General features: G+C 41.8%; 1 protein-coding gene across 1 annotated transcript in view; it reads left to right on the forward strand.

Moving 5' to 3' along the window:
* LOC109886615 (otogelin-like) overlaps window positions 1-11767 on the forward strand; it is a 146547-nt gene extending 134780 nt beyond the window's left edge. Inside the window, 6 exon segments of the mRNA XM_031812411.1 lie at window positions 1120-1298; window positions 4279-4383; window positions 6407-6526; window positions 6840-6885; window positions 10904-10983; window positions 11394-11767. Coding sequence (XP_031668271.1) covers window positions 1120-1298; window positions 4279-4383; window positions 6407-6526; window positions 6840-6885; window positions 10904-10983; window positions 11394-11594 — 731 coding nt within the window. The 3' untranslated portion in view covers window positions 11595-11767.
* The last annotated feature ends 826 nt before the right edge of the window (window positions 11768-12593 follow it).

Here is a 12593-nt window from a genome sequence, read left to right on the forward strand (position 1 = left end):
GTTCATGTGTGATCATGTACAGTACATTTTCAGTTCATGTGTGATCATGTACAGTACATTTTCAGTTCATATGTGATCATGTACAGTACATTTTCAGTTCATGTGTGATCATGTACAGTACATTTTCAGTTCATATGTGATCATGTACAGTACATTTTCAGTTCATGTGTGATCATGTACAGTACATTTTCAGTTCATATGTGATCATGTACAGTACATTTTCAGTTCATATGTGATCATGTACAGTACATTTTCAGTTCATGTGTGATCATGTACAGTACATTTTCAGTTCATGTGTGATCATGTACAGTACATTTTCAGTTCATGTGTGATCATGTACAGTACATTTTCAGTTCATATGTGATCATGTACAGTACATTTTCAGTTCATATGTGATCATGTACAGTACATTTTCAGTTCATATGTGATCATGTACAGTACATTTTCAGTTCATATGTGATCATGTACAGTACATTTTCAGTTCATATGTGATCATGTACAGTACATTTTCAGTTCATATGTGATCATGTACAGTACATTTTCAGTTCATGTGTGATCATGTACAGTACATTTTCAGTTCATGTGTGATCATGTACAGTACATTTTCAGTTCATGTGTGATCATGTACAGTACATTTTCAGTTCATATGTGATCATGTACAGTACATTTTCAGTTCATATGTGATCATGTACAGTACATTTTCAGTTCATATGTGATCATGTACAGTACATTTTCAGTTCATGTGTGATCATGTACAGTACATTTTCAGTTCATATGTGATCATGTACAGTACATTTTCAGTTCATATGTGATCATGTACAGTACATTTTCAGTTCATATGTGATCATGTACAGTACATTTTCAGTTCATGTGTGATCATGTACAGTACATTTTCAGTTCATGTGTGATCATGTACAGTACATTTTCAGTTCATGTGTGATCATGTACAGTACATTTTCAGTTCATATGTGATCATGTACAGTACATTTTCAGTTCATATGTGATCATGTACAGTACATTTTCAGTTCATATGTGATCATGTACAGTACATTTTTTATGAATGTGTGTTCATGCGTTCATGCGTGTCTGTGCCTGTGTTTGTCTGTACCCCTCTTACAGTGCGTGAGGCTGTGTGTGTGGACGGGGAGCGGGGTGTTATGCATCCGGGACAGACCCTCGTGGATCACAGTCAGGAGGGGGTGTGTCTCACCACCCAGTGTAGCCACAGTCTGGATCCCACCACGGGCTTCCACCTCCTCCGCACCGCCACCACCAACTGCTCTGCTCAGTGCCAACCGGTTAGTCAGTTAGCATCAGGATGCTAATGTCTGATACCTCAACTGCTACAAATGCTACTACTGCTGTTCCTATTCAGTATTCCTAGCCTAATGCTAATGTATGATATCTCAACTGCTACAAATGCTACTACTGCTGTCCCTATTCAGTACTCCTAGCCTAATGCTAATGTCTGATATCTCAACCGCTACCAATGCTACTACTGCTGTCCCTATTCAGTACTACTAGCCTAATGCTAGTGTCTGATATCTCAACTGCTACAAATGCTACTATTGCTGTCCCTATTCAGCAGTAGCCTACTGCTAGTATTGTTAATACAGGTACTATTACTCTTACTACAGTATATATGAATATATCAACTCAGGAAAAAAAGATCATCCTTTTTTCAGGACCCTGTCTTTCAAACATAATTTGTAAAAATCCAAATAACTTCACAGATCTTCATTGTAAAGGGTTTAAACACTGTTTCACATGCTTTTTCAATTAACCATAAACAATTCATGAACATGCACCTGTGGAACGGTCGTTAAGACACTAACAGCTTACAGACGGTAGGCAATTAAGGTTTTAGTTATGAAAACTTAGGACACTAAAGAGGCCTTCCTACTGACTCTGAAAAACAACAAAAGAAAGATGCCCCAGGTCCCTGCTCATCTGCGTGAACGTGCCTTAGGTATGCTGCAAGGAGGCATGAGGACTACAGAAGTGGCCAGGGCAATAAATTGCAATGTTGTACTGTGAGACGCCTACAACAGCGCTACAGGGAGACAGGACGGACAACTGATCATCCTCACAGTGGCAGACCACGTGTAACAACACCTGCACAGGATCGGTACATCCGAACATCACACCTGAGGGACAGATACAGGATGGCAACAACAACTGCCCGAGTTACACCAGTAACGCACAATCCCTCCATCAGTGCTTAGACTGTCCGCAATAGGCTGAGAGAGGCTGGACTGAGGGCTTGTGGGCCTGTTGTAAGGCAGGTCTTCACCAAACATCACCGGCAGCAAAGTCGCTTATGGGCACAAACCCAATGTCGTTGGACCAGACAGGACTAGCAAAAAGTGCTCTTCGCTAACGAGTCACGGTTTTGTCTCACCAGGGGTGATGGTCGGATTCGCATTTATCGTTGACGTAATGAGCCTTACACCGAGGCCTGTACTCTGGAGCAGGATCGAATTGGAGGTGGAGGGTCCGTCATTGTCTGGGGCGGTGTGTCACAGAATCACCGGACTAAGCTTGTTGTCATTGCAGGCAATCTCAACGCTGTGCGTTACAGGGAAGACATCATCCTTCCTCATGTGGTACCCTTCCTGTAGGCTCATCCTGACATGACCCTCCAGCATGACAATGCCACCAGCCATACTGCTTATTCTGTGCGTGATTTCCTGCAAGACAGGAATGTCAGTGTTCTGCCATGGCTAGCGAAGAGCCCGGATCTCAATTGAGCACATCTGGGACCTGTTGGATTGGAGGTTGAGGGCTAGGGCCATTCCCCCCAGAAATGTCCGGGAACTTGCAGGTGCCTTGGTGGAAGAGCAAGCAAGAACTAGCAAATCTGATGCAGTTCATGAGGAGGAGATGCACTGCAGTATTTAATGCAGCTGGTGGCCACACCAGATACTGACTGTTACTTTAGATTTTGACCCCCCCCTTTGTTCAGGGACACATTGTTCTATTTCTGTTAGTCACATGTCTGTGGAACTTGTTCAGTTTATGTCTCAGTTGTTGAATCTTGTTATGTTCATACAAATATTTACATATGCTAAGTTTGCTGAAAATAAATGCAGCTGACAGTGAAAGGATGTTTTTTTGGTTGCTGAGTTTATATATATATATATATATAGTGGGGAGAACATGTATTTGATACACTGCCGATTTTGCAGGTTTTCCTACTTACAAAGCATGTAGAGGTCTGTAATTTTTATCAAAGTTACACTTCAACTTTGAGAGACGGAATCAAAAAAAAAAATCCAGAAGATCACATTGTATGATTTTTAAGTAAAATAATTTATAATACAGGTACTATTACTACAGTAGATATGAATATATACATATACAATACAGGTACTATAACTATTACTACAGTAGATATGAATATATACATAAAATACAGGTACTATAACTATTACTACAGTATATATGAATATATATATATATATATATATATATATATATACAATACAGGTACTATAACTATTACTACAGTATATATGAATATATATATATATAATACAGGTACTATAACTATTACTACAGTAGATATGAATATATACATAAAATACAGGTACTATAACTATTACTACAGTAGATATGAATATATATATATATATATATAATACAGGTACTATTACTACAGTAGATATGAATATATACATAAAATACAGGTACTATAACTATTACTACAGTAGATATGAATATATACATAAAATACAGGTACTATAACTATTACTACAGTAGATATGAATATATACATAAAATACAGGTAGTATAACTATTACTACAGTAGATATGAATATATATATATATATATACAATACAGGTACTATAACTATTACTACAGTAGATATGAATATATATATATATATATACAATACAGGTACTATAACTATTACTACAGTATATATGAATATATATATATATATATACAATACAGGTACTATAACTATTACTACAGTAGATATGAATATATATATATATATATATATATATATACAATACAGGTACTATAACTATTACTACAGTATATATGAATATATATATATATATATATATGTATATATACAATACAGGTACTATAACTATTACTACAGTATATATGAATATATATATGTATATATACAATACAGGTACTATTACTACAGTATATATGAATATATATATATATATATATATATATATACAATACAGGTACTATAACTATTACTACAGTATATATGAATGTATATGTTACTGTAGGCCTGTACTATATTTTAGAACCAGATATACATCCCTCCCAAAGACCAGATGATGTGCTGTGGTGTCTGCAGGAACATCTCCTGTCTCTACCACAATGACAACGGTACTACACTCCTCTACAAGGTACAGTACAGCAATGGTTCACCCTCTGGACAGGCCAGGTACCCCCAGGTTATCTAATCAGTCCTGGTACTACCCTCTGGACAGGCCAGGTACCCCCAGGTTATCTAATCAGTCCTGGTACTACCCTCTGGACAGGCCAGATCCCTCAGGTTATCTAATCAGTCCTGGTACTACCCTCTGATAGGCCAAGTGCCCCAAGTATTATCTAATCAGTCCTGGTACTACCCTCTGATAGGCCAGGTACCCCCAGGTTATCTAATCAGTCCTGGTACTACCCTCTGAACAGGCCAGGTACCCCCAGGTTATCTAATCAGTCCTGGTACTACCCTCTGATAGGCCAGGTACCCCAGGTTATCTAATCAGTCCTGGTACTACCCTCTGGACAGGCCAGATCCCTCAGGTTATCTAATCAGTCCTGGTACTACCCTCTGATAGGCCAAGTGCCCCAAGTATTATCTAATCAGTCCTGGTACTACCCTCTGATAGGCCAGGTACCCCCAGGTTATCTAATCAGTCCTGGTACTACCCTCTGATAGGCCAGGTACCCCCAGGTTATCTAATCAGTCCTGGTACTACCCTCTGATAGGCCAGGTACCCCCAGGTCATCTAATCAGTCCTGGTACTACCCTCTGGACAGGCCAGATCCCTCAGGTTATCTAATCAGTCCTGGTACTACCCTCTGATAGGCCAGGTACCCCCAGGTTATCTAATCAGTCCTGGTACTACCCTCTGATAGGCCAGGTACCCCCAGGTTATCTAATCAGTCCTGGTACTACCCTCTGATAGGCCAAGTACCCCCAGGTTATCTAATCAGTCCTGGTACTACCCTCTGAACAGGCCAGGTACCCCCAGGTTATCTAATCAGTCCTGGTTCTACCCTCTGATAGGCCAGGTACCCCCAGGTTATCTAATCAGTCCTGGTACTACCCTCTGATAGGCCAGGTACCCCCAGGTTATCTAATCAGTCCTGGTTCTACCCTCTGGACAGGCCAGGTACCCCCAGGTTATCTAATCAGTCCTGGTACTACCCTCTGATAGGCCAGGTACCCCCAGGTTATCTAATCAGTCCTGATACTACCCTCTGATAGGCCAGGTACCCCCAGGTTATCTAATCAGTCCTGGTACTACCCTCTGATAGGCCAGGTACCCCCAGGTCATCTAATCAGTCCTGGTACTACCCTCTGGACAGGCCAGATCCCTCAGGTTATCTAATCAGTCCTGGTACTACCCTCTGATAGGCCAAGTGCCCCAAGTATTATCTAATCTGTCCTGGTACTACCCTCTGATAGGCCAGGTACCCCCAGGTTATCTAATCAGTCCTGGTACTACCCTCTGATAGGCCAGGTACCCCCAGGTTATCTAATCAGTCCTGGTTCTACCCTCTGGACAGGCCAGGTACCCCCAGGTTATCTAATCAGTCCTGGTACTACCCTCTGATAGGCCAGGTACCCCCAGGTTATCTAATCAGTCCTGGTACTACCCTCTGATAGGCCAGGTAGCCCAGGTTATCTAATCAGTCCTGGTACTACCCTCTGATAGGCCAGGTACCCCCAGGTTATCTAATCAGTCCTGGTACTACCCTCTGATAGGCCAGGTACCCCCAGGTTATCTAATCAGTCCTGGTACTACCCTCTGATAGGCCAGGTACCCCCAGGTTATCTAATCAGTCCTGGTACTACCCTCTGATAGGCCAGATCCCTCAGGTTATCTAATCAGTCCTGGTACTACCCTCTGATAGGCCAGGTACCCCCAGGTTATCTAATCAGTCCTGGTACTACCCTCTGATAGGCCAGGTACCCCCAGGTTATCTAATCAGTCCTGGTACTACCCTCTGATAGGCCAGATCCCTCAGATTATCTAATCAGTCCTGGTACTACCCTCTGATAGGCCAGGTACCCCCAGGTTATCTAATCAGTCCTGGTACTACCCTCTGATAGGCCAGGTACCCCCAGGTTAACAACACTGCAGATCATCAAGGTAAAGTAATAATGTATTTATCTGGATGATTGTATTGATGTTTCAGCCTGGGAAGTCGTGGGTGTCAGACTGTATGAAGTATGATTGTACCGACACACTGTCAGGCCCGACCCTGGTGTCCTACTCATTCAGCTGTCCACCTTTCAACCAGACAGAGTGTATGAAGGTATGGTTAACACACACACACACACACACACACACACACACACACACACACACACACACACACACACACACACACACACACACACACACACACACACACACATACACATACACATACACATACACACACACACACACACACACACCCACACACATACGCACACACATACACGCATACACACACACACCCACACACACATATACACACACAGACACACACGCTTTGGTCAGTCTTTGTAACACTACTACCTCTCTATGATGTTATTTTAGTTGACCTTTTAACCCCTGAGATGTGACTGTTGTCTCCACTCTAGATTGGTGGAACCATTGTAAGTTACATGGATGGATGCTGCAAGACATGTGAGTAAAGAGAAAGACTACCTGTCCAGCTATGGTTTCTGGGTAGCTTCCTGTATGCCCATGTTAAGTCTCTTCCTGTATGCCCATATTAAGTATCTCCATGTATGCCCATGTTTAGTCTCTTCCTGTATGCCCATATTTAGTCTCTTCCTGTATGCCCATGTTTAGTCTCTCCCTGTATGCCCGTATTAAGTCTCTTCCTATATGCCCATGTTTAGTCTCTTCCTGTATGCCCATGTTTAGTCTCTCCTTGTATGCCAATGTTTAGTCTCTTCCTGTATGCCCAAATTTAGACTCTTCCTGTATGCCCATATTAAGTCTCTCCCTGTATGCCCATATTTAGTCTCTCCCTGTATGCCCATGTTTAGTCTCTTCCTGTATGCCCATGTTTAGTCTCTCCCTGTATGCCCATATTAAGTCTCTTCCTGTATGCCCATGTTTAGTCTCTCCCTGTATGCCAATGTTTAGTCTCTTCCTGTATGCCCAAATTTAGTCTCTTCCTGTATGCCCATGTTTAGTCTCTCCCTGTATGCCCATGTTTAGTCTCTCCCTGTATGCCCATGTTTAGTCTCTTCCTGTATGCCAATATTTAGTCTCTTCCTGTATGCCCATATTTAGTCTCTTCCTGTATGCCCATTTTAAGTCTCTTCCTGTATGCCCATATTTAGTCTCTCCCCACCTGCTTCTACTGAAGTTAATCTGTGTTACCTGTTTGTCGGATAACGTGTGTTTCCCAGTGTATGTTTGTCCTTCAGTTTATGACCTTAAAATATTTTGTTTTCCCCCCATTTGCGGAAACTACCTACTGTTTTAGGCAATACCTACAGCAATATGATGTTGTGGCTCCTACTATGTCCCCCCCCCCCCAAAGGGTCTATTAACAGTAATAGGAATAGATGCTTTTCAGTGAAAATAACCAACATACACTTTACAAGCAAAATAATCTAATCTGACATCCATGTTACCATGACTGCCAAATGCCACACTATGGATTCAAAATCCATACATGAATTGGTTCACACACCAATGACAAATGTAAACCAACAGTTTTAACACCCCCAATATTGTAAATAGAACTGCTACTATGGTATTTACGGTAACTTCATTGAAAAGCATATAGAAATGCTACTATGGTATTTACGGTAACTTCATTGAAAAGCATATAGAAATGCTACTATGGTATTTACGGTAACTTCATTGAAAAGCATATAGAAATGCTACTATGGTATTTACGGTAACTTCATTGAAAAGCATATAGAAATGCTACTACGGTATTTACGGTAACGTCATTGAAAAGCATATAGAACTAGATAGATAGAGTTGGGTTACATTTCTTCCTTTTTTGTGTTGGTGTGCAATCTGACCATGGTGTACCAATCCCACCAGGTACCGGATATTCTCTCTTCCCTTTCCCTGTTAGTCCCCTGACACCCACAGTTAACACAAACTGTGAACGAGGTACCCGTCACTGATACAGATCTCTATGAGACAACAAGGCTTGCCAGCACCATTGTTGATATCCAACAATGTACTCCCTTTGTGTTACAGAAACAACTACAGTACAGGACAAGTCAAAACAGACTCTTTAAAAAAAAACTAGGTTTTTTTTGTGTCATTTTTTGTTGTTGTCATCCACTATTTTGTTGCCATTTTTCCTCCAATTGTCCTCTGCGGATCACATGACACAGCTAAATCTTTCCCCGTTTTGCACTGTTGGGGGGGCAGTGCATTGTTGATCGCCAACAATGTACTGTTGGTAGTGGCCAAGTAGTCTGCAGTCGGTTAGATGTCTGCATGGTGCCTTGAACTGTAGTAGTACATCGTCTTTTAGTACTACTGTTCTGGGGGTTTGTACTGTCGCTAATGTTTTGGCTAATATGGTATAATTTGTATCCATTTATAAAAATTATTGTGTGCTCCTCTTTATTACTTCCCATAGTGGGGTGACAGGGTAGCCTAGTGGTTAGAGCGTTGGACTAGTAACCGGAAGGTTGCAAGTTCAAACCCCCGAGCTGACAAGGTACAAATCTGTTGTTCTGCCCCTGAACAGGCAGTTAACCCACTGTTCCTAGGCCGTCATTGAAAATAATAATTTGTTCTTAACTGACTTACCTAGTTAAATAAAGGTAAATAAAATAGTTTTATTAGTCTTCCTGAAATAGTCTTCCTGAAAGATGATGTGCAGTAGCACTGAAATATTTTATGCCATATTATCCAAACAACCTGCTAACAAGTACTAGATGTATTCTGGTGAAAGGGTATCTGTTCTGTTTCTGAAACTTTTTTTATTTATTTTTACATTCATTCTTTTAGTAGAGGTTATAGTGGGCTTTTCACTCTTACGACAACGGACATATCCGTGTTACTAGGCGATAAATGTTAGATATTACATTAGCTCCATGCATTGTAACAGGATATGTCATTTGTCATGCTTTTTTTGTGTGTCATAAACTATTGCAAAAAAAATATTAGGACATACACACAAATGTCAGTCTTATAACCATTAGATTGTCAACATTATGTCTTCTTGCTTGAAGTGGTTGAAAGTAGACCCTTGTCAATAGGTACATAGGGTAGTAATGTGTTATCATCACATAGGATTCTTAGTAACACATTTTAGTTGATTAACTAGGCAGCTACGTGGGGGAAAGAATTCTGTGATGGAATTACACATTGGTTAACATGTTGTTGTTTTTTTACACTGACGCCTCGTCTACACAGAGGATTAAAACCAATAGGCTTACGCATCGCAGACCTCTCATTCAATTGATATTCAAGTATGAAATATTCCTGGCCTCCCTAAACCATTTCACATTAAAATCAATATTGCCGCCGTGGGGTATTGTCGCTAACAAAAACCTTGTGTTTTATGTACCATTTACATTCTGACAGCATGACAACAGTTGTACTGTTTCTGCTCCCTCTGTCTCTCTCTGTTCATGTGTTCCTTCATGGTTTCTACTTCCTCTGTCTCTCTCTGTTCATGTGTTCCTTCATGGTTTCTACTTCCTGTCTCTCTCTGTTCATGTGTTCCTTCATGGTTTCTACTTCCTGTCTCTCTCTGTTCATGTGTTCCTTCATGGTTTCTACTTCCTCTGTCTCTCTCTGTTCATGTGTTCCTTCATGGTTTCTACTTCCTGTCTCTCTCTGTTCATGTGTTCCTTCATGGTTTCTACTTCCTGTCTCTCTCTGTTCATGTGTTCCTTCATGGTTTCTACTTTGTTTCTATACGGCCGGCAGATCAGAGTTCTGGTCTAATGGTTGTTCTTCAGAACCAGATCCAGACTGATGTGATGTGTGGTCAGAACCAGATCCAGACTGATGAGATGTGTGGTCAGAACCAGATTAAGACTGATGGGATGTGTGGTCAGAACCAGATCCAGACTGATGAGATGTGTGGTCAGAACCAGATTAAGACTGATGAGATGTGTGGTCAGAACCAGATCCAGACTGATGAGATGTGTGGTCAGAACCAGATTAAGACTGATGAGATGTTTGGTCAGAACCAGATTAAGACTGATGGGATGTGTGGTCAGAACCAGATCCAGACTAATGGGATGTGTGGTCAGAACCATATTAAGACTGATGGGATGTGTGGTCAGAACCATATTAAGACTGATTTGATGTGTGGTCAGAACCAGATCCAGACTGATGTGATGTGTGGTCAGAACCAGATCCAGACTGATGGGATGTGTGGTCAGAACCAGATCCAGACTGATGTGAAGTGTGGTCAGAACCAGATCCAGACTGATGTGATGTGTGGTCAGAACCAGATCCAGACTGAGGTGATGTGTGGTCAGAACCAGATCCAGACTGATGGGATGTGTGATCAGAACCAGATCCAGACTGATGTGATGTGTGGTCAGAACCAGATCCAGACTGATGGGATGTGTGGTCAGAACCAGATCCAGACTGATGGGATCTGTGTTCAGAACCAGATCCAGACTGATGTGATGTGTGGTCAAAACCAGATCCAGACTGATGTGATGTGTGGTCATTGTATTTGTGAACCCTGCAGGTAAAGAAGATGGGAAGTCCTGTCAGAAGGTGACAGTAAGGATGACGATACGGAAGAACGACTGTCGCAGTAACAGACCGGTATGTTTTTTTTTTGTCTTAATTGATTCTGACCTGGGTATATAAATGTTACATCAACATGTAGGAATAGCACCATGTCTGGGAAACGTGTTTCTGGATGAGTAGAAGGGTCAAGTCCATCATGGATTATTGTGCCACGATAGTTGAGCAATATCTTCATCACGATAAGGGCTTTTATCATGATGTCTTAAAGATGATCTTTTTGCGTTTTTTTTTTTATGTCGCATTAAGGATAATTCATAGCCCATCTACACCACCTGGATTAAAGACGTACGGTCATTTTATATGGCGTAGATCAGCTACGAACTGTCCTTAATGCTATATTTGGCGTAGTCGGCAGGATTAGGATATTCACATTTAGCATTACATCCACCTTGTTACATTTTTTGTTGTTGGGTTTTTTCCTCCAGGTCAACATAGTGTCATGTGACGGGAAGTGTCCGTCGGCCAGTATTTACAACTACAACATCAACACGTACGCCAGGTTCTGTAAGTGCTGCCGTGAGATGGGGCTGCAGAGGCGCTCCGTGCAGCTCTACTGCAGTGGCAACTCCACGTGGGTCAACTACTCTATACAGGAACCCACCGACTGCTCCTGCCAGTGGTCTTAGTGGCCACACAGAGACGCACACACACACACACACACACACACACACACACACACACACACACACACACATGACCGTATGCACACATGACCGTTATTCACTACAGGTGTACACACATTAAGTATATGCGCACACACACACGCACACACGCACGCACACACTGACACACACACACACACAACCACATACATACACACACACACATACACACACACGCACGCACGCACGCACACACTGACACACACACACACACACACACACACACACACACACACACACACACACACACACACACACACACACACACACACACACACACACACACACACACACACACACACTGCAGAGACACTACTCTTGTATGTCAGAGGGACATCAGAAGGTTGGGTATAGCAGAGCATGGTTTAGCGGCTTTGGGGCAGTTGAAGGTGGGTAGGGATGTATATGGACACAGCACAGCATCTATACAGGCTGAGAGGAGGAGGAAGCTATGAGTGGCTGTCATCCTACCGAACCAAAAAGGCCCCGTTACATTTCATGTTGATATGTTGTTCATTTTATTTCTCTTTATTTAAATTCTGCATTTCTATCTCTGAGAGTCAGGCTAGATGTCAGATCACGTTGTGTATCCAGAGCTGTCGGGTCAGTTTCGGGTTGGAAATGGTGTATTTCACCCGTTTGTTACTCCTCACGTACCTCATATGGGGCGGCAGTGTAGCCTAGTGGTTAGAGCGTTGGACTAGTAACCGGAAGGTTGCAAGCTCAAACCCCCGAGCTGACAAGGTACAAATCTGTCGTTCTGCCCCTGAACAAGGTAGTTTAACCCACTGTTCCTAGGCCGTCATTGAAAATAAGAATTTGTTAAATAAAGGTAAACAATTGGTAGCTCTTTCAGAGGTGTGGTCAAGTCCACAAAAAGCCACAAGAATTTGTAACATAATTTGAATGTGTTTTCTTTGACACTAAGAACACACAGCTTTAGTGCTGTAGCTATATTCAACT

This window comes from Oncorhynchus kisutch, unplaced genomic scaffold (assembly GCF_002021735.2).
Source record: "Oncorhynchus kisutch isolate 150728-3 unplaced genomic scaffold, Okis_V2 Okis03b-Okis08b_hom, whole genome shotgun sequence".
In the NCBI taxonomy this organism is placed as follows: Eukaryota; Metazoa; Chordata; class Actinopteri; order Salmoniformes; family Salmonidae; genus Oncorhynchus; species Oncorhynchus kisutch.